The sequence below is a fragment of the Erpetoichthys calabaricus genome, chromosome 13 (genome assembly GCF_900747795.2).
Source record: "Erpetoichthys calabaricus chromosome 13, fErpCal1.3, whole genome shotgun sequence".
NCBI classification, from domain to species: domain Eukaryota; kingdom Metazoa; phylum Chordata; class Cladistia; order Polypteriformes; family Polypteridae; genus Erpetoichthys; species Erpetoichthys calabaricus.
Window position 1 is genome coordinate 50,539,647 of NC_041406.2, and position 24,274 is coordinate 50,563,920.

Below are 24,274 nucleotides of genomic sequence, written 5' to 3' on the forward strand. Positions count from 1 at the left end.
GATACACCTGAATTAAGGTGTCTTGAGTCTTGAACAGCAAGTCAATTACAACTGATGCAAAAGTTAAAGAATAACTAGTATCTTTCAAGTCAAAGTTATTTCTTCACAAACATGATGTAAATGGAGGGAAAAGCTTAAAACATACCAAATACATCCACTTTTCATTATACCTTATTAGGTATAATGCAATCACCTGAATACCTTCTTCTGGCTGAAATAACTTGTCTCAATATTTTAGAAATTTATAATTTTACATTGACGAACTGAACGTACAGTACTAAACTCAACAACACTATCTCAGGAGCAGTAATGCACGTTAAGTAGTCTAATTACCTTTTAAAGTAACTAGTAACCTAACACAGACTTATGGAAGTAAAAATACCCATGTTTTTATTATTCCAGCAGTACTGGCTATAAGGCAAGAAGCACACGTCTCTGCTCCTCAGCAGGGCTCAATAGCAGAAAAGACACAGCCAAGTGTGCAACCCAGTAAAAGAAATCTATAAAGCAAGCATCAGTTTAAATAAGGAGATTTATAAAACACAAGAAAATGATCACAGGAATCATACTTATTTTTGGATTCACAGTGACCAATGGTGATGTTTAACTCCTTTATTTGAGTAGTTTAGTGGCATTGGAGTGTTTTGACAAAGGAGATTACTTGAGCATGTAAATGCAGATTTTTAAGAAACCAGGTTTCTGCCTTAACCTGGTTATTCACCTTAACTTTTTTTATGTGTGTGCATGTAAACACATTCACTATCTCTACAATTATTAACTTTCACTTTTGCAAACACCAGAAAATGCTGATCACACCCCAACTGCAGTCAATGGAGAGGAAAAAAAAATTAAGAGCCACATAGAAGTATAGCAACAATTTCAGCATGAAAATGGAAACAGTTAGTTGATAGGATTTTAGGTGAGCACTCTTACAAGTAATTTGAAAACTATGTGGAAGGCTGATTCTGTACAACATTTTTCTGACGTGAAACAAATTATTGAAAAATGGATCACCTTTTTCATTTTATGAAATAAAACATTAAATGTTTCGTCTGAATGAAGATAATATTTCTTCATGTAATTTGTTCAGGTTTTTTTTTTTTGTTCTTCTCAAAATAATCTAATCCCTTCTATTAACACTTCACTTCAGATGAGCAAAGCTGGGGTGTCAGTCGTAAGCAGTGGAAAGTAGGAGTGTGCAATATGTATTGTCTATGATAGCATCTCAATTGTTGTTTTAACAATGTGCCAGATGACATGTTCGAGTATGTCACTCACTTTGCAAAAAAAAAAAAAAAAATCAAAAATACGCTTTTTAGAGTCCAGGCATTCACTGTCTCATGTAACCTAACAGGATAGACTACTGCGCATGCACGCACGCACGCACGCTCAGCACATCGCAAGTGAAGCTAGCGCAGCTGCCTAAGACTGAGTGGGCAACAACGCCAGGGGATAAACAGCTTTGCAATCTACATCGTTCTTGCAAGATGTGGATCATCTTCAGTTGCATGGAGTGGTTTGGTTTTGAAAAGACTGATGTTGCTTAAAAGACAGAAATCTGTACACTATGTCAGAAACTGTTTATCGTTAAAGACAGCTCGATATCTAACTTGTTTCATCATCTGCAAAGTAAAATTGATCTAATACGGGGCCCTGAAGGTGTCAGGCAAAAAAAAAAAAAAAAAGTTACAACAAATTATGAATCAATTCAAACAATTTATGTAATTTGTTCAGATTCATTTTTATTTCTGTAACAAGTATATGTCTAATTATCATTATCGTTATCGTCAAAGTCCCAGAAAATATAGAGGTATAATTTTTTGCCAATATTGCACACCCCTAGTGGGAAGTTGAAAAAAGTCGAAAGAAGTGAGCAACTGGGCAACTGTAACACTAAAGAATGCTCCTGTCTGTCGTCGACAGTTAGTCTAATTGCCTGAGGTGTGTGTATGTGCCCTTTCATGGATTGTTGATGCCACCACGGTTTAAATTCTAAATGATAGCAAAAGCTACCAGTATCTCTGAATAAAGCTTGTGCAGTAACCAGATAAAATATATTCTAAAACAGGTAACAGGAATCTCTCGGTTTTTTGTGTTTATTTAAGTCTGATCTTTTTCTGGCTGAACTGAATATAAATCAATGTCCTGCACACTTTAATGCAATTGGCTATTTAAAGTAAATAATAATAATAATAACAAACATGAGGAAATGTTTAATTTCTTTTTGTGCAAATCAAGTAGCAAATTAACAACAAATCACACATTTCTGCAGAATTTACATGTACAATATGATGCTGGAACATTCATGAGGCCATTTGAAGTTTGCACCATGTGTTCAATTGTTAGGCTAGCTCCACTTTTGCTTTTAGCACTACCCGTCTCGGTTTTGATATCCACATAATTATTTGCTAGCAGGACACAGAAACTACTCGATTTATTGCTGGCTCAGTGCTGCATAAGCCCGGGAAAGGCATGGACACACTTGCTGCACAGTTCCACGGCACTGTCATGGAGACCATAAGCCTTTTTAAGGAGGACCATTATACATGTGCACTTAGAAATTCATAAAAATCTTATATGTCATCAGCAAGTGCGACATTTGTAAACTTTAACAAACACACAAATACAATTGGCATTTATTTTAAAATTAGATAAAGAAATTCAAGGTCGGGGCGGCATGGTGGCGCAATGGGTAGCGCTGCTGCCTCACAGTTAGGAGACCCAGGTTCGCTTCCCGGGTCCTCCCTGCATGGAGGTTGCATGTTCTCCCCGTGTCTGTGTGGGTTTTCTCCAGGTGCTCCGGTTTCCTCCCACAGTCCAAAGACATGTAGGTTAGGTGCATTGGCATTCCTAAATTGTCCCTAGTGTGTGCGTGTGTGTGCCCTGCGGTGGGCTGGTGCCCTGCCCAGGGTTTGTGTCCTGCCTTGCGCCCTGTGTTGGCTGGGATTGGCTCCAGCAGACCCCCCGTGACCCTGTGGTTAGGATATAGTGGGTTGGATAATGAATGGATAGAAATTCAAGGTCATTACAATTAATAAAATGGAGTAATTTTGTAGAAAAATAATGACTGTATACTAGCAGGAAATGCAGTAACAATAAATGCATGTATTACATGTATGAAGCTCTTGGCAACTACTTTAGCACAATGGCTCATACAACCTAGAACTCTCTCAATTAGGTCAGTCTGGAAAGCTCCAACAGCACGTACATTCTGGTCATGTTTAAAACCAATCTTTTTTTCCAGATGCAACTTATAGGACTAGTAATTGTTTTTTTATGTGACCATTCCGTGCTTAACATACTATTTAAAAGCTTAACTGTGGAAAACTGTGCAAAGTCTGGCTGGGTACAAACAAGTATTCATTGACAGTCATCTTAATTCTGAGGAGGCAGCAGAAGTGTAACAGAAATGTAGACTACATGACAGTCTAAATAAAAAAAAAAAAGTCTTCATTCGACTGAGAAGCAGTACACACCTGTGAGGCATAAAAAAATATAAACTACGTCTATATATGAACAAAAACTAATCTGTATTTATTACATTTGTGCAGAACTAACATGTTTTTATTCACTGCACAGAAACAAATCAATATGAAAGGAATTCATATGAATTTAAATATACCATAAATGATTTCCATTGACTTAAGAATCAAAAAATGATATCTTAGCAGGGTAAAGAAAGAAAAAATATAATGAAACCTCCAAATACCTGTAATAAATTCATTTTTTGGTCACTTCTAATCAGTACAAGTTTCTTCTATTAGGACTAAACATACTCACTGGTTTTTCCTTCCATTGCCCAAAAAATTCTGCAGAATGAAATTGTTTTGAGTGCTGAAGAATTTTTGTTTAAACTTAATGCCATGTTAGTGTTCACAAAATGCATTCTTTAATGCATAAGATAAATTCTGAAGACCCAATCACACTCCAAACACCCTATATGCCATCATGTAAAGAAAAAAGCCACATCACTTTCTATGTGTCTTTGCTCAGTGGTTTAAGAATGTGGCTCAAGGTGAACACTGGCCCGTGTTGGGTTTGGTGAAATGTAAGATATACATGAAACAAGCACTGGGAGGAAAATATATAAAAACACTTAAGCACTAAGCTGAACATCAGAAATTGGGATAAAAAAACAGTGTGAATTTACTTGCAGTATAACACAGACTGTAATCTTACCTCGTATTCCCTTCTAATCTGGACGCACGTCTCTTTTTCCTCTGATATTTCTTTCTTTAACTTCTGTGTCTGTTGAAGAAGTTGATCCTTTTCTGTCCCTAAGGAAGTTATTTCTTTTTGCAGCTCATCTTTTTCTTTTATAACTTCAACAATTTTTTGCTAAATGTAGAAAATATTAAGAATAACAATGATAGTGACATTTAATATTTTATGATATATAAAAATACATAGTACTGTGTAAAAGTCTTAATCACTTGTGAAAAAATGTTGTAAAGCAGAAATGTTTTAAAAAAATAATGCCCAAATAGTTCTTGTCTATCAATAGACTTCTTAGAAAGCATAGTAAACAGAAAAAAATAAATCAATATTTGGTATGACCACTATTTGCCTTAAAAATAGAAGCAATTCTCAGATATATTTGCCACCATTCCAATGCAGACTTTTGCTGTCTTACTTGCTTCTGTCTCTGCAAGTAATCCCAGACTGATTTGATGATGTGGAGTTCAGGAGTCTGTGGGGGACCAGACCATCAGGATTCACTGATCCTCTTTTTGTTGTTGTTACTGTGTAGATACTGTGTGTTTGGGGTCATTGTCATGCTGCCCACTGACGTTTGGACTGATAGACGTCTTCCAGATGTTACCACATAATGGATAAGAATATGCCTGTACTTCTTAGCAGTGAGGGCACTGTCAATTTTGATCAAATTACCAGCTCAGTTTGCGGAAATGCAGCCCCAAATCTGTAGGGAACCTCTACTGTACTACACACTGCCTGCAGACATCCATCCATCCATCCATGTACCATTCTCCAGACTATTAGCAAACAAAATGTTTTCTGTTAAGAGCAAAATATTTCAACTTTTGACTCATCAGTCCAGAGCACCTGCAGTCATTTTTCTGCACCCCAATCCTGGCGTTTTCTTGAGAAGGTGAGATGTTTGGTTTACTTCCACCACAGAGAAATGGTTTGATTGCAATTCTTCCATGAAGACCACTTCTGATCACATGTCTCTAGACTGCGGATGGGCGTACCAGGATTCTAGTCCTAGTACTGGACCTATAACTGCAGTGAACATCTGATTTCTCATTTGTTGCACTCAGTTTCCATGGCTGTACCACTGCAAGTCTCAGCCCTCACTTTGACCCATTTGGGTCTGCTACTGCAGAAGTGATTGAACACCACATATGGAAAAAACTGTTTGCCATGAAATTTCTGTTTTGAAGAGACCTTGATTGTCACTATGCTCACATTTTCCATGTTACGAGATTTGCATAAACCACCACAGTAGTTATTTAGCTACAGAGCTTTTTCTGTTTCAGTTAACCACTTTGGTTCAAACTACAGTACACATTATGTCTGTGATTTAGTTCAACCTACAAATTACATCTTTCATCACTAGCACCTTTTGTTATATTTATTTTCTTAAGCATTGGGCTATAAGCGTTCAAGATTCTAATGTTGTTTAACTGAAAAGTAATCCATTGCTATAGTTTCGTTCTTTAGGGGCACTAAAATTTCTGCTATGCTTCTAACTTTAATGTATGCACATTTCTACTGACACAGTAATCCAGAATACCCCTGGTATTACAACTTGTTGGTAAAACAGCTCAATTTTCATTTTGTCTGACCACTGACCACAGTTCCAATCAAAGTTCCAGCAGCATTTAGCAAATTTCAGGCTCTTACATTTGTAGTTAAATGATAGGAAAGGCTTTTTTTCTTGCATGCTTTCCAAATAATCTGTTGTCATGGAGGTGGTAAATGATGATAGTTATGGAGACTTCATGACCACAAGATGCTACGTTTTTCTGCATTTCTCCAACAGTGATCCATGGGGATTTTTTTTTACCTCTCTTACTATCCTGCTCAATGTGAATGGGAGCAAAATAAACTTGGGTTCTCTTCTAGGCAAGGATGATATCAGTTCCAGTTGATTTGAACTTATTACTCTAACTGTAGATATGGGCATTTTCAGGTGAGTACCAATTTTGTTATTTCTATTCCCTGATTTTTCCATCATTTGAATTGTGTTCTCTTATCTTTCCCATGTTGATAAATGAATAAGAGAATTTTTACACCCCATTAAGACAGTATCGAGTGTTGTTTGATGAGTTCACCTTTATGACAAATAGTCGGAAACTGACCACATTAACTGTCATGGTACTAAATCTGAGTTAACTTTCAAGGAATATTACTTTTTGACTTACACATATAGTGGCATTGTGTCTTGCATATGCTCATTTTAAAAGCATTGATCTACTCCCACTATTTTTCAGAAGAAGAAGTTAAGAATATTTGCTTTATGTTTTTCAGCTTGTAAAATCCAAAGCTGACCTTACCTCTAAGAATCCAGCCTTGGTGGTTACTACAAGGATATCAGAATTATTGTCATCTTCAACAGTAAGCAGATCATCAGTTGGAGAGGATGCGCGAAACTGGAATGGGGTACTAGCTCCCCGGATTTCCCCTTTATGAGTGACATAACAGAACTGATAAAATTCCCCATCATCATTTGGAACATAGTAACCTAGTAATCCAAACATAAAGAGCAATTGAAAATGTACAAATAAACAAATAATGGAATAATAAACTAATAGAACATTTTCAATAAGGCTCCAAAATTAAAATGCTCATCTCATTTAATGTCATTCTCAGGACCGTTTACTCCAATTCAGGGCTGCAAGAGACCATAGCCTCTTCCAATAGCATATGTTACAGATCAGGAAACTGCACTAGACAAGGTACCAGTCTCACATTGGACAATTTGGAATCATCAAATAACCTACCTTACATGTCTTTGAGGATTCTGAAGGAAACCAAAATGCTTAGGGGTAAACAAAGGCCACACTGACAATGCCCAAGCACAAGATTTGAACCCAGAATGCAAGATCTGTGCTACCCAAAATAAAAAACTCCACCACCCTTGCTATAAGCTATAATAAAGAAATCCATGGAATATGAAATCATAAAAATACCTTAACATTTCTCCTTAATAAATTACATTTTTATAACTTATGTTTGCACACAAAACAGCATGACCCAAATTGCTTTGAAAGATGAACAATAATCTGAGCAAGATTTACTGATGGGAGATTCTTTTACATACCGACCCATCTGAAGTTCTCACAAATGAATAGTATGTCAAACTTTTAATGTAGTGCCTAACAGCCGAAAAGCATTTTAGTTTGGTTAGAAAAAGAACTGTCAGCCTGACAGTAGAGGCTGGCACGGTAAAAGGCATCTGTCAGATGGTGTTTATGATTAAAGAGTTTAATACTATTACGTATATAGAGGATCAAATCGAAAGGTATAACCCATCTACAACAAAGTCCAAATATAGTGCAAATGTTTCTTGACTGAAAAATCCCAGTATCCTGACAGTCAAATTAATGGAAATGCCTGGTGAAAGGCATTACCTACATGAAGACAAATATGATCCATCAATTCAAGTGTCAAAGTAAAATGGACAGTTCTCTTCACTCATATAAGATTATACAATAATTACGTATTCTCTATCACACACATAACTGTATATTGCTAATGATGAGATGCAACACTTCATAAATGTCATCATCCTTTTTTAAATAAGAGTGCAATTACATATGAATGAATTATTACACCATGGGAACATTTATAACACCTCAGAGCAGACATAACTGAATATAAGCTTGCATTTAATCTGTATTTTGGGTTAAAACTGGAGAAACGTACTTGAGATTTAGGTAACTTAAGCGGGGTATTATGAAACTTCATAACATTCCAGTACCCCATTCTCCTGAATTGAACTAAGTACGCTAAAGAATTTAAAGTGACACACTGTATGACAAAACTTACTTTTTTTTTTTGTTTTTTTAACATACCTTGAAATACAACAACACGATTAACTGAGGTGCCTTCAGTGTAATTCTCTGGGACAGGAGACCATAAAAAAGTATAGTAATCTCGTGCAGTACTCCAGCCAACCTATGAAATAAGAAAAGGTACAAATGTATGAATATATAAATATCTGCATGACTTAAAATATAGTTGTGATTTTAAATTATATTTCTTAGTATATAACAGGGCCTTTTCATTAGAACACAAAACATACTGAAATAATACCTCTCATTTAAACAGACACAGAAGGGGTCTCAACAGAATGAAGGAAAATGTATGAATACTTGCCTGTTGCGTGTAGGTCTTGCCAAACATGATGTGTTGAGCATCCTTCTAAAAAGTAGAATTTACCTTCATACAAAAACCTCTCTCTCTCGCACGCCTTTTTTAAACCCACTATCCAATTAACCATTACATGTGTAAAAGATTTCCCTGGCCAAGAACCACAGTGTTCACTGTGGTGGTACTGTTTTTCCTGAACCATTTACCACTGGGTCATAACTTGACTCCTGGCTCTGTAGGGCTTTCTCCTGTAGCTTTTCTTTAATCCCCAACAGTTAAATTGTACCCAGCTGAATAAATTACATTGGTTTAGCAAAAACCTTTGGCCACTTTCCTTTCAACTCATTGGACCCAGCAACAATAAGGAGAAAGGGGTGCATATTAACGGAAAGACCAAAGAAGCGGACAGAGGTGGTGAAATTGTGATTAAAAATACAACTAATGCCTTTTGCTGATAAAGTAACATAAATGAAATATACCACATTCACAGTATATGACTACCAATCTTGTGCGTAGTCTGTAACACAGGATTGCTATGATCGATACTTTATTAATCCCCAGGGGGAAATTCACATACTCCAGCAGCAGCATACTGATAAAGAAAATATTAAATTAAAGAGTGATAACAATGCAGGTATACAGACAGACAATAACTTTGAATAATGTTAACGTTAGGGTGGTATTGAAGAGTCGCATAGTGCGGGGGAGGAATGATCTCCTCCGTCTGTCAGTGGAGCAGGAAAGTGACAGCAGTCTGTCGCTGAAGCTGCTCCTCTGTCTGGAGATGATACTGTTTAGTGGATGCAATGGATTCTCCATGATTGACAGGAGCCTGCTCAGCGCCCGTCGGTCTGCCACAGATATCAAACTGTCCAGCTCCATGCCAACAATAGAGCCTGCCTTCCTCACCAGTTTGTCCAAGCGTGAGGCGTCCCTCTTCTTTATGCTGCCTCCCCAGCACACCACCGCATAGAAGAGGGCACTCGCCACAACCGTCTGATAGAACATTTGTAGCATCTTACTGCAGATGTTGAAGGACGCCAGCCTTCTAAGGAAGTATAGTCGGCTCTGTCCTTTCTTGCACAGAGCATCAATATTGGCAGTCCAGTCCAATTTATCATCCAGCTGCACTCTCAGGTATTTATAGGTCTGCACCCTCTGCACACAGTCACCTCTGATGATCACGGGGTCCATGAGGGGCCTGGTCCTCCTAAAATCTACCACCAGCTCCTTGGTTTTGCTGGTGTTCAGGTGTAGGTGGTTTGAGTCGCACCATTTAACAAAGTCCTTGATTAGGTTCCTATACTCCTCCTCTTGCCCACTCCTGATGCAGCAAGATTCCAGAGTAATGGGAACTGGTGGATGATGATGATGATGATGATAGTTGCTGGTTGCCTGTGGCTCTTAGAAACAGATAATTAAGTCTAGGGCAATGCAAGCTACTGAACATAAACTTCATTATAAACTTAATATTCAATAAGAATACTTTTGTGATACAAATAGACTGGTGACGATGTAAACATTTCTCTTCAACTCTACAATTCAAATAAGACCTAACTTGAGAGTAAGACCACATCATGAAAGTCTTGTGATTACATAAACCATGACTACACTGACAAACTGTCAGCTCTTGGCTGAAGTGAACAGAGATGATACCAAACCAAGTCTGTTTGTGTTGAGCCAAGCATTTTGAATTGGCCTGTTCCTTTCTTTCTACATAGGCACAGTGCAGCACAGTTTATCAATAGAAATTCAGGATGTAACAACTCATAGCTTCAGTTTGGGGTTTTAAACATGCTATACATAAAGTGAATAAAGTTTATTAAGTGAAAGATATTCCTTTATTAACCAGCTATAATAGAAAACCTTAAAAGCATGCCCTGTTCCAATCTACACTTCTGCCACATGACAAAAATACAATTCATGCTTGACTGAGATTCAAGCAGTCTGTCTGCAGGATTACATTTGTCAGTAGTAATGTCACGTATTAAGAGACAAGGGTACACCATGAATGGTATTAGGCAACAAAATCCAATACAGGCTTAGACCAAGAAGGTTTAGAAAATAGATGGACGGACGGACGGACATCAGAATGCAACTGACCTCTCAATAAAATACACAACGAAACAAAATTTTCTGTTCACTTCATCATCCTTTTGCCTGGAGTCGCTAAAATGCCAATACCAAAAAAGGTTTGCGTATGATTTGCGGATGGCAGAAACTTACAGTAAATTTAAGCCAATTTACACACTAAGTTTGAGATTTATAAATTCCAAATTTTGTATAAAAAATGGTTTACACGTGTCCGAGCTAAGTTTTACATGAGATGCCACGTGTGAATCAGCTGAGCTAAATCAAAAATTTCAATGATTTTAGATTACTACCACTACAGCAAATAGCTTACTATCGTCCTAAGAATACAATATGGTATAGCTATGTCGGCCTCACAGCTGATTATGGTTATCAACATAAGATGTTCATTTATTAATAACTCAGTACTACTTAAATAATCTGTATTTTAATTTTTTCTTCTCATTGTGCCATTCCAGAGTTTTTAATCCAGTTTCCAGCAAATTAATCACTAAATAAAGCAGGGGGTGCAATCTAGTACTAATTACTCAGAGCTTTTTGGTGCACAGCAGCAGCTAGGTGACAATTTTAAACATGACCTTGATAGTTCCACAGCAACAGATTAAAGCTAACTAATGGGTGGCTGATAAACACTGTGTGCCATTCAATCTGGGTTTGTGTTTTGTTACTGAAGGCTGTTCCCTCTCACATATCTAAAAACTGAAGACTTCAACTGCTTGGGAGAATTCAAGAGTAGATTTTATAAAGAATATGATCTAGCTAAAAGAATATGCTGTGTAAACTCAAAATGCAAACATTTTTATATCAGTAACTAAGAATGTACTCCTGATACGTTTATTTACAATACCTCTTTAAAGATGCTTTCATAGTGATGAGGCACCTGCTACTGTTTATGCCAGCAGACTCATTCAGAATGAGCCACTGAACTGTACTGTCTTTAACTGTGCCTCTCCTACATCATTCAATATACATCTTATGTGCCTTCAATGTCTCCATCGTATTTTAGTGGCTGTAATGATGGACAATCCTTTAAGATGAAAACCCCAATGAATGCCAGAAATTTAGTATTTACGAATTAGTTACAAAAATTATGTTATTGTAGCTAGCAGCTGGTCTCTGATTTTGTACTTTTGCTAAAGCATTATGTCATTTAAGCTGTCTGACTCATATTGAAAAAGCAGCATTAGGTGCTAAGGCAACCTGAATGTCTGGCCAATGTGAAAGTTCAGAAAACTTACTCAAATTTTATTTATAAAAATAGTTGTGCTGACCTCCTTATCTTCTCATTTCTAATAGCAACTTCAACTAACAGCTATTAGTCACACTATCATGTTATCAAAACATGCACAAATCATGTATTTTTATTTCTGAACATCAAGATTTTAAATAAAATGTGCAATTCCAATAATCACTTCCTGAAACAGAATCTAAGCACACACAGTATATAAAAATTATGTGACTTTTTTCTGTTCTATGTTTTTGTCTGAGTTGGCAAAATCTGTCGAAAGCCAAACTGGACTGACCGTTTCATTTCATACAGTAAAATGCACACTGAAGCCACTGTTGAGCCCAATGCGATGGTAGGCCCGTGTAGGCCAGAAAGGAACACTGAAGGTACAAGTTGCACATCAAACATCAAGGCACTCAAATGAGGTTGTGCTCTTGGAATCAAACATGATAAACGTGACAATATGCAATAAACCTGTATACCCAATTTCAAAATGCATTAGTGCAAACTAAAAACTAATGATGGACATACTAAGTAGTTGAATATTACATATTTTAGAATTTAACCAAGGATGTATTCAATTTTGCCACCAGTGATTTAAGCAATGTTGCCCAATTTACTTATTTTACAGATATCGATAACATAGCTATGTTGTCAAGTGTTCTGTGAATTGTTATGGACCTAATTTAACCACAAAAATATATGTTTATGTTCCGAGAGGAGCACTCAATTATGCTACATAGTGTGGCACTAATGAACACTAGTAACAAAGTCATAGATGGCAGTGGCTAAATGTGGAACATAATCTTTCAGGTACTAAGGAAAACTGTGCATCTCTCGTTAAATAAAAATCTAATTTTAATCAGAACTGAAGTACCTACTGAAAAAAGGTAAAAAATAAATTGAAGTCATCATGTCATGTAAATAGTTATAACTTGTAACATTCTCAAAACTGCTTAATCCAACATGCTATATTATGTTTAAATACACTTTAAATAAAGTTATGTAAAAGGATACCGGGGAAGAACTTCTTTTTAATGCATCAGTGTTTATTCGAATTGAGCAAATACACTTATTACTCATTTAATTGTCAACATAGTTTTCCAGAGTGGCGTAGGGCTTTTGCATAACACTGTACATAGGACTGGTGGTCTGCTATCCCTTCTGTTGTCTTTACCCTTCAGTGGATATTTTGATAACCACTAACAGCATGCTAACATCATTAGGTGATTAATAAGGTCAAAGAAATTGTCTTTGGGGCAGAAGCAATGAAAGTCAATGAAAATAAATTATTACTAAAATCAAAGATTGCATGGGTTAAAGTCATCTTGCTCTGTATTTTGGTGGATAAAAATAATCAAAAAGATATGTGCTTTTGGTGGACTACATTGATAAATTAAATGACTGCTGGGCAGACCATTGAAAAATTAAATTATATCAGTTCGGTGAGTAATAACTTTGATAACTTTCTTGCATATCCATCCCACCCCTAAATCAGTTGATTCAGGTGCAGGCCAGAGTTGCACAAATGAACCTAACACAAATTTGTGGACACTGCAGTTTACATGAGCTACTACCTTCTTATAGTTATTTTATGTCATTTCATCTTAATTTTACAATTCTTTTTCTTTCCAACTGATATAAAGTTTAAAATTATAATGATAACATGTACTTACAAGGCTGATTTTAGAAATAAGCACAGCTACACATGAATCATTCAGCACAATGCGGTGACAGTTTAATTACAAATTATGTGTTTTGATTCAGTTTTGCTTTAAGGCAACACTCCCAGCTCCTTTTCACCACTACTCTGATGGTCCTTTTAACTTTTCTTTTTTTGTTACATCAAAGAACAGCCCTATACGGCTGAAGCAGGTTCAGGCGAGAACAAGAAAATGGCACTGACTACTAGGAAGATATACTGCATTCATACAACAAATGCAATTAAAGCAATACACATGAAATGGAGCATTTTATATTAGTGTTTAGTTAAATCATATAGAAATGACAGTATAAAATTAAGAAACTACAGCATTAAGGAATCTTAATATCAAATCTTTCAGAAGTTTATGAGTTCAAATCGAAAATGATGGCATGATAAAATGGTACAAAACATTGTAAATGGAAATTGTGAGGGCAAAACTAAATGTGTGACTGAATAGTTAGCTCTGGACATCTATTAAGTGTAATTATACTATGAAAAACATCTGCTTCATCTGAATTTTTGTGGTTTAACAAACAAATCAAAAACAAAATACTTTATGGTCTTCATTTAAAGTGATAACTGTAGGAAACCCATTAACCACTAGAGGGCAAGAGATGTTCATTTTGCTTCAATAAAGATCTGTGCATAAATCAACACACATGAGATGGCCAAAATTCCAAAGATTCAAAAACTTTGGTGTCTGAAAAATGAGAATTGTATATAAAGTCATCCACTAACCATGCAAAACATTCTAATAATAATATTCATGTTTTCTGGGGTCTATTCAATGTGACAGATCTGAAAAAAGACCAACATACTGACACTTATAACTATACATTATTAATGACTTCAAGCTACTGAGACACACCCAATCCCCTAAAACCGATATACTGGCAATTATCTTTTTTAAAACAACAATAAATCCATCATTAAAACAGCAGATAATACAAAGCAAAAAAATAATCCAAATCAAACAATGGAAAAATTAAAACTCTGAAGATTAACTTATGCTAACAATAAAGAGGTCTTGTGTAATAATGAATTGTTTCTTTCTTTCTGAATAAATCCACTGATGCCCCAGATAGCAGCAACAGCATTATACTTTCTTAATTGTATGAAACTTTCTTTAGTATTGTTTAAAATGTACGACAAAAACACTTATGAAAGCTATTCAGAAATGTTGTATTGTTTCTATCAAAGTTATAGTACAACATATGCAATAACAATGGTATCTGTTTCAAGCAAAGCTTAACAGCTGAGAAACAGCAAGTTAACTACTTTAAAGAAAGTACAGTGATTTATTGTAAACTTTTTCCATAATTTCTGAAGAAAGCGTCAAATGTTTAATTTGTTAAATAATTTTTTTTATTTAGAAAAAATTAACTATAAATTTATTATATAAAATATATCATAAAAAAAACAGCATTACCATGTAGATTACATCAAAGTTATGGTTATAATAGCTTCAAGCACAAAACAATGTGACATTCTTTAATAGGTGCCAATTAGAAATCATTTTATTATTCTAAATTACCAATACAGTAATCCCTCGCTATATCGCGCTTCGCCTTTCGCGGCTTCACTCTATCGCGGATTTTATATGTAAGCATATTTAAATATATATTGCGGATTTTTTGCTGGTTCGCGGATTTCTGCGGACAGTGGGTCTTTTAATTTCTGGTACATGCTTCTTCAGTTGGTTTGCCCAGTTGATTTCATACAAGGGACGCTATTGGCAGATGGCTGAGAAGCTACCCAACGTACTTTTCTCTCTCTCTCTCTCACGCCGACATTCTCTGATCCTGACGTAGGGGGTGTGAGCAGGGGGGCTGTTTGCACACCTAGACGATACAGAAGCTCGTCTAAAAATGCTGAAAGATTATCTTCATGTTGTTCCCTTCTGTGCAGCTGCTTCGTGAAGCGACGTGCTGCACGGTGCATCGCATACTTAAAAGCTCGAAGGGCACGTATTGATTTTTGATTGTTTGTTTTTATCTGTCTCTCTCTCTCTCTTTCTCTGCTCCTGACGGAGGGGGTGTGAGCTACCGCCTTCAACAGCTTTGTGCCGCGCGGTGCTTCGCATACTTAAAAGCCAAACAGCCCTATTGATTTGTTTGCTCTTCTCTCTCTCTTTCTGACATTCTGTGCTCCTGACGTGCACTCCTTTGAAGAGGAAGATATGTTTGCATTCTTTTAATTGTGAGACGGAACTGTCATCTCTGTCTTGTCATGGAGCACAGTTTAAACTTTTGAAAAAGAGACAAATGTTTGTTTGCAGTGTTTGAATAAAGTTCCTGTCTCTCTACAACTTCCTGTGTTTCTGTGCAAATCTGTGACCCAAGCATGACAATATAAAAATAACCATATAAACATATGGTTTCTACTTCGCGGATTTTCACCTTTCGCAGGGGGGGTTCTGGAACGCAACCCCCGCGATGGAGGAGGGATTACTGTATACAAATTACCTTATAAACATACTTTAGCTGCATATGTAAAATGACTGACTTTTATTGCCAATGATCACTTTTTTACACATGTATAAAATCTGACAGTAACCGTTTACCACTTACTATGACTTTTAATAGTATATGGAACATTAAAGGGCTGTTGCATTCCATTAGTGAAGTTCAGTCTAACTTATAATCTATTAAAAATATTTCTACTGATAGAAAAAATATCTGATATTATCCTACTACTTAATATGCAGCAAGCCGCCTTATAACATTTCTAGAAACAACTTTAGCTGTGAATTTGAAAATAGCAAATGAGAACTTTTTCTATGCAGTGGCATAGTAAGCTATACACCGAAAACAATTCGAATATCAACTGCTAAAATTACAGAGAAACTAAAACAGAAACTAAAACCTGTTTAACTTTGCCCAAAATGTAGTACACAACAACAAAGAGAAAACACCTTGAAGAACTGGATGTTATTCTAACTAGTCTGGTCATTAAATATGTGGGTTGGGTTCCCTTAGCAATAACAGGAATTTAAACAATCAAAACCAAATACTGAACTTTGGTAATACAGGTCTCAAAGTTAGCCTGAGGAATGGCAGCTAAAATTCAGAGAACTTACTTTTGGTTACATTGTGCCAGGTGAGGAAAGTACGTACGGTATCTACCTTAGTCCACCAGCCACTACCGAGATGAAAATTAATACAATATATACACTGGGGGAAAAGAATGGTGCCTAGCACAAAATTACAGTAATCCCTCGCTATATCGCGCTTCGACTTTCGCGGCTTCACTCTATCGCGGATTTTATATGTAAGCATATCTAAATATATAACGCGTATTTTCCGCTGCTTCGCGGGTTTCTGCGGACAATGGGTCTTTTTACTTCTGGTACATGCTTCCTCAGTTGGTTTGCCCTGTTGATTTCATACAAGGGACGCTATCGGCGGATGACTGAGAAGCTACCTAATCAGAGCACACAGTTAAGTTCCTGTGTGCTGATTGGCTCAGCGACGGAGTGCTGCATTAACCAGGAAGTCTCATCTCACTCATTCAGCATTAACGTGCTCCTGCTCCTGCTTCAGGGGCCGTGTCCAAGCGCCAACAGAAGATGCAAATGATTGCAGAAAAGGTAAAGGTTTTGGATATGTTGAAGGAAGGGAACAGCTACACAGCTGCAGAACACCATTACGGCATCAATGAGTCCACGATTCTTTTTATTTAAAAAGGAGGAAAAGCATATAAGATCTACGGCCGCAGTGTCCTTTAACCAGGGCGCAAAACGAGTTGCAAGTGGACGTGATAAGGCACTAGTCTGGATGGAAACTGCTTTAGGGATTTGGATTGAAGAGTGCTGGAAGAAGAACAACGGCGGTACTACACAGTCGCCTGAAGAGGCCCCTTTAGAAGAGCTGTAACGCTATCCTTTGTTGTGCAGTAAAATTAAACTCATCGTTATTGGACAAGTCGTCGTGTCATTGTTGGTGAGCAACCATAATTAATTATCTACGTACAGTACTTATTACATTTACAGTAATCCCTCCTCCATCGCGGGGGTTGCGTTCCAGAGCCACCCGCGAAATAAGAAAATCCGCAAAGTAGAAACCATATGTTTATATGGTTATTTTTATATTGTCATGCTTGGGTCACAGATTTGCGCAGAAACACAGGAGGTTGTAGAGAGACAGGAACGTTATTCAAATACTGCAAACAAACATTTGTCTCTTTTTCAAAAGTTTAAACTGTGCTCCATAACAAGACAGAGATGACAGTTCTGTCTCACAATTAAAAGAATGCAAACATATCTTCTTCTTCAAAGGAGTGCCTGTCAGGAGCACAGGCTGTCAGAAACAGAGAGCAAAGCAAACAAATCAATAGCTGCACACAGAAGGTAGAAACGTGAAGATAATCTTTCAGCATTTTTAGACTAGCGTCCGTATCGTCTAGGTGTGCGAACAGCCCCCCTGCTCACACCCCCTACGTCAGGATCAGAGAAAGTCAGCGCAAGAGACACAGAGAAAAGTAAGTTGGGTAGCTTCTCAGCCATCTGCCAATAGCGTCCCTTGTATGAAATCAACTGGGCAAACCAACTGAGGAAGCATGTACCAGAAATTAAAAGACACATTGTCCTCAGAAATCCGCGAACCAGCAAAAAATCCGCGATATTTAAATATGCTTACATATAAAATCCGCGATAGAGTGAAGCCTCGAAAGGCGAAGCGCGATATAGCGAGGGATCACTGTACATAGTTTAGTGTCACTGTACACACATTTTACTGTATACAATTTTTCTTGCATTGTATGTATTTATTGCTGGTGGCCTGTCTGTCGTAATGGCTGTAACATATGTGATATCGGAGATGCTCGATATCTTTAAAATAATATTTAGGTTTTACTGTATATAAACTGTGTTTACATACATAATTTCAACAACTCTTACCTAATATCTAAGAGAATACAAAGGGTTTATGCTGTATAATTGTGCGGGAAATGTTTATATTAGTGTGGGAGAGTTTATAAGGGCTTAAAATATATAAAAAGAACCATATGAACATATGGTTTCTGCTTCGTGGATTTTCACCTTTCGCGGGGGGTTCTGGAACGCAACCCCCGCGATGGAGGAGGGATTACTGTATCACTTAAATTACTTTTAAAAACAATGAGCTAAATGTGTAAGAGAACAAAGAATTTCAAACTTGAATCTGTATTCTACTTTCCAAAAAAGATCTTACCAGGCTCCCAGGTGTCCTTTTACAAGCAATACTGCCACTGTTTCATCACTAGGACTGTCAGATTGAATGTCCCTATTTGAATAAAATTAAAATCTACTACAACAATGTTATAGTCAAAGGCAAAAATTGACATTTGAAAATAAAGGAAAGTTGTTTGCATCACCTCCTACCAATTTCGCCTTTGTGTTTTACCAGATATGCTATGCAATATTGCTTAATTCTATAGATCACTTTTACAATCAGCCTTTGATTTTTAAACACTTAGAACACATTTTTTTCCCACCTCAATGTTCTGCTCTTGGATCTACAGTTAAACTAAAAACAAAGTATTAAATACTTCAACACTATAAATGTACCTTTAGGCTGCTGAATTTGTTCCAGTTCACTCCTGAACCTGACATCCCTAAGTTACTTCTGCTTTATAATATAACTGATAAGCATCCATCAAACCAACCAAAGAGCTGGGGCCTCATGTATAAACGGTGCGTACGCACAGAAATGTTGCGTACGAACGTTTCCATGCTCAAATTGCGATGTATAAAACCTAAACTTGGCGTAAAGCCACGCACATTTCCACAGTACCTCATAACCTGCCGTACTCAATTTCTCCACTCGGTTGTGCAGACTGGCGGCACCCAGTGTCAAAGCAGTGCTACTGTTCCTGTGTGGTCACCCTTTCTTTCTTAGATCCACATTCCTGACGCGGCTTTATAAATACACTGAAACTAACAGCGTACTGTTTATTAGTGTAATGCATCTGATTGTAATTAACCTGCAGCAATATAATGGTCCAGGGAATAGCCATAGTATTCCAAATACCATAACTGCTTTAGCGTTGTTACTCTCTATGCATCTTCTTCTTCTTTCAGCTGCTCCCGTTAAGGGTTGCCACAGCAGATCATCTTTTTCCATATTACTCTCACTGCACCACTCGGAGTATTTATATCACTGTATCTGAGTGGGGAATCACAGCAGCAACTAATTGGAAAGAGAATTATCGGTATACAGCATGAAGCAGACGCTGCCTCAGCCACGGCAAAACGTTTCAGAGACTTTCCTGTACGGACTTCACGTTTTAGAAAAAGTTTCATCCCAAGAACTATAAATGCACTCAATCAGTCCATCAATTTATCCTTGTAGAACTGCTTGTACTTATAAGTACAATTACCTCACTGTAAACTTGCACTACAGTTATAATATTGCACAACCTGCGTCACTTTATAAAGCACGTATTTACATATGAAGATATCATTTTTAAGATGAAATGCAGCAAAATATGTTGATTATATTATACAGATAAAACTTTAACTTCATTTAAATAAATTGTATTGTTAATGATTAAACATGTGAGGACATGGTGCCGCAGTGCTAGCTAGTTCAGGGATTGTTCCTGCATTGCGTTGTATTCTTGCTGGTGCTGACGAGACACTGGAAGGATAGACGGATAGAATAATTAAACATGTACTACGAAGATATTTCAACGTTCCTTAAAAGTTTTGAAGAATCGCTGTTCTAAGCTTACAAATGGCTTCACATCTATTACAGAGCTGATTGTGTGGCGATTGGGTATTTGGAGAAATAAAAGTAAGGACAGGAATTGGAGGTTAGTACGTTTGAAAGAGACAGTACTTCAGTAATAAATTATTTCATCGAAGGTCGCGCATGGCGACAGCCTCTTGCGAGAGAAATGAACAAGCACTGTGCCACCGTGTTCCCATGTTTAATAACATGCTTTCATTCCTATCATCATGAAAAAGATATCACGTATACATCTCAGTATTTTAATTATTCAGAGAGCTGTAATATCATGAATGTAATGGATTATGTGTCCTGTCAGAGAAAGAGAAAGCCCGTTTAAGAAGCAGGTAGTGATTCACACACAGAGCACATAGAAGATCAAATACAGAACAAAGCATTTAACGTGCTACTTTAGTTACAATGGGATTTGAGAAACTAGTAAATTAAACGATTTTAAGATGAAGTTTATGATGTTCTACTTTAATGGCAAAATAAATTACGTGATTAAAGTGGAAATTTCGAGATTAAAGTTGACATTTCGTGCTTTTTTCCCCACTGTGTGCCTATTTTTTTTGTCTGTACCCTAATAAGCTTTCATATGACATTCAGATGGTGGGCTACGACTCGCCTTTTCACGGCGACTTTGATATGTGATTTCTTTTTTATTTCGGGCACTGTGCGACTTTGTGAACTTGAGCTTTCGAGTTTCTCCGACACTGTCACTCGATCAACTTCCTTTTGTTGATTATACCACTGTTTAAACCAACAAATAGTACGTTTTTCCTTTGCCTCCACTTGGTATTCACTGAAATTCTTATATTTTCTCCCGTGCTTTTCCCACTGTCTTTTCACAGAAGGCTATTTACATCGATTTGCATATTCAAAGAGACATACTTCTGGGAGGAGTTGGGGCGGGACAGAAGGCGCGTGCACGTGCGTTACTTTTCATGCTGATCAGGATTTATCCTGCATCTGGATTTTTCTGTGCATACACACATTCCCGCTTTTGTGCTTAAGCCATGTTATAGTGTGAGTTCTACACACGCCGTTATACATGAGGCCCCTGGTGTCCTTAATCATTAAATGACTAAGGAATATAACTGCCATATTTTTGATTTTTTTTTTAATGACAGCTTTAAAATGACCATTATAAAGTGCTTTTTTAGTGTTTGCATGGCTAATTTACCTACCTCTGCTAACACAGTTTCAACATTTATTATTCATCAACTGACTGCACATGTAACACTGAACTGGCACCCCACTCTGTAATGCATCAAGTCATGTCCAGCACAACACACATCAGTTTGTGTGCACTGTGAATTCTGATGTTGTGAAGGGCTGTGTTTCAAGTGTCATACTTGTGTCTTCATATATATATATATATATATATATATATATATATATATATATATATATATATATATACACATATATTTTTTAAGCAACAATGCAGGATTTATAAGCACTTAATATTTACATGCTCATACTGAGAAAAAGTTAAAATATAAGGAACAATAGTATAAATACAAAAAAGCATGTAGCACTGACAATATTCAGAATATCTTTATTGTTATTGTAACAAAAACAGCGAAATTAGCTAATATTAATTCCTCTGTATTATAATTTTTGCAATAACTGTATAAGAGGAGAAATGGAAACAGAGTTGAGTTTATTTCTGTCCGTTATTCATCAATTGCCTACTCCAGGCTCACAACACCAAACTGGTGTCACATGCTGAGAGGTATGAAGTCGGATCCAGTCCTGTGCATCTTATCTGTTTTGCAACAGTGGCCTATATTTTTTTTGGACTGCATTTAACATTACTAGGAAAGATCATGTAATTTTGTGCCCACTTATAATCTCATTTTTGCAATGTCACATTTATTTAAACTTTGCTATTTTCACTTGCTTCTTTTAAATATCTGAGCATAATTCATAAGTGTGCCATGCTTTGCAGACTAACTCCGTGCAAAAGAGTAAAAATATGAATAAGCAATTTCAAAAATCACATACAGATCACATACACATAACATATCACAAAATATACCATACCCACAATTTTCAAGCTAGCTTTAAATACAGTGGGGCAAAAAAGTATTTAGTCAGTCACCAATTGTGCAAGTTCTTCCACTTAAAAAGATAAGAGAGGCCTGTAATTTTCATCATAGGTATACCTCAACTATGAGAGACAAAATGAGAAAAAAAAATCCAGAAAATCACATTGTCTGATTTTAAAGAATTTATTTGCAAATTATGGTGGAAAATAAGTATTTGGTCAATAACAAAAGTTCATCTCAATACTTTGTTATATACCCTTTGTTGGCAATGACAGAGGTCAAACATTTTCTGTAAGTCTTCACAAGGTTTTCACACACTGTTGCTGGTATTTTGGCCCATTCCTCCATGCAGATCTCCTCTAGTGCAGTGATGTTTTGAGGTTGTTGCTGGGCAACACGGACTTTCAACTCCCTCCAAAGATTTTCTATGGGGTTGAGATCTGGAGACTGGCTAGGCCACTCCAGGACCTTGAAATGCTTCTTACGAAGCCACTCCTTTGTTACCTGGGCGGTGTGTTTGGGATCATTGTCATGCTGAAAGACCCAGCCACGTTTCATCTTCAATGCCCTTGCTGATGGAAGGAGGTTTTCACTCAAAATCTCACGATACATGGCCCCATTCATTCTTTCCTTTACACGGATCAGTCATCCTGGACACTTTGCAGCCCCAAAGCATTATGTTTCCACCCCCATGCTTTACAGTAGATATGGTGTTCTTTGGATGCAACTCAGCATTCTTTCTCCTCCAAACAAGACGAGTAGAGTTTTTACCAAAAAGTTCTATTTTGGTTTCATCTGACCATATGACATTCTCCCAATCCTCTTCTGGATCATCCAAATGCTCTCTAGCAAACTTCAGATGGACCTGCACATGTACTGGCTTGAGCAGGGGGACACGTCTGGCACTGCAGGATTTGAGTCCCTGGCGGTGTAGTGTGTTACTGATGGTAGCCTTTGTTACTTTGGTCCCAGCTCTCTGCAGGTCATTCACTAGGTCCCCCCGTGTGGTTCTGGGATTTTTGCTCACCGTTCTTGTGATCATTTTGACCCCACGGGGTGAGATCTTGCGTGGAGCCCCAGATCGAAGGAGATTATCAGTGGTCTTGTATGTCTTCCATTTTCTAATAATTGCTCCCACAGTTGATTTCTTCACACCAAGCTGCTTACCTATTGCAGATTCAGTCTTCCCAGCCTGGTGCAGGTCTACAATTTTGTTTCTGGTGTCCTTTGACAGCTCTTTGGTTAGGGCCATAGTGGAGTTTGGAGTGTGACTGTTTGAGGTTGTGGACAGGTGTCTTTTATATTGATAACGAGTTCAAACAGGTGCCATTAATACAGGTAACGAGTGGAGGACAGATGAGCCTCTTACAGAAGAAGTTACAGGTCTGTGAGAGCCAGAAATCTTGCTTGTTTGTAGGTGACCAAATACTTATTTTCCACCATAATTTGCAAATAAATTCTTTAAAATCAGACAATGTGATTTTCTGGATTTTTTTTTTCTCATTTTGTCTCTCATAGTTGAGGTATGATGAAAATTACAGGCCTCTCTCATCTTTTTAAGTGGGAGAACTTGCACAATTGGTGGCTGACTAAATACTTTTTTGCCCCACTGTATATTGGAACAGTTACTTATTTTTACTCTGAATATTCAAACCTTCAATCCTTGTTTAATTAGGCAGCCCTAGTCATCATCATACATTAGTCTCACGGAGTCACATGCATAATCTATACGTCTGGAGATAACCATGGGGGAATTTGTGTTGAAAGTGTCTGGGAACAATAAGAAGGTTCATTCAGTTTGAAATTTCTAAACCAATTCAATACTCGTGAGACAGAGATTAGACCAGGGATGGCAATTTAAACAGCAAAGAGAACTTGTTCTTGTTAATGTGGTCTGACAGAGAAAGCCTGTGGCGATGATGGGTACGCTTTCAGTGGCTGGAAGGTCTCCCATTAAACATATAAACATGTGTGGAGAATGTATTAAAGCTTGTCAGCAGAGGGAAGCATAATGTTCTCTAAAATTTCCTGGTAGACGGCTGCACTGACTTTGGACTTGATAAAACACAGTGGACCAACACCAGCAGATGGCATGGCTCCCCAAATCATCACTGACTGTGGAAAATTCACACTGGACCTCAAGCAA

General features: G+C 37.1%; 1 protein-coding gene across 3 annotated transcripts in view; it reads right to left on the reverse strand.

Annotated features, from left to right (window-relative positions):
* Window positions 1-24,274, reverse strand: part of tax1bp1b (Tax1 (human T-cell leukemia virus type I) binding protein 1b) — a 1,153,251-nt gene that overhangs the window by 1,076,683 nt on the left and 52,294 nt on the right. For all 3 annotated transcript variants that reach the window (XR_007936602.1, XM_028818228.2, XM_028818227.2), the window contains exons 3-5: window positions 8,043-8,145; window positions 6,522-6,709; window positions 4,180-4,338 (exon numbers count right to left, since the gene is read on the reverse strand). Coding sequence is in view for 2 of the 3 variants with exons in the window: in XM_028818228.2 (XP_028674061.2) it covers window positions 4,180-4,338; window positions 6,522-6,709; window positions 8,043-8,145 (450 nt within the window). In the remaining variant the exon portion in view is untranslated. The remainder of the gene's footprint in view (window positions 1-4,179; window positions 4,339-6,521; window positions 6,710-8,042; window positions 8,146-24,274) is intronic.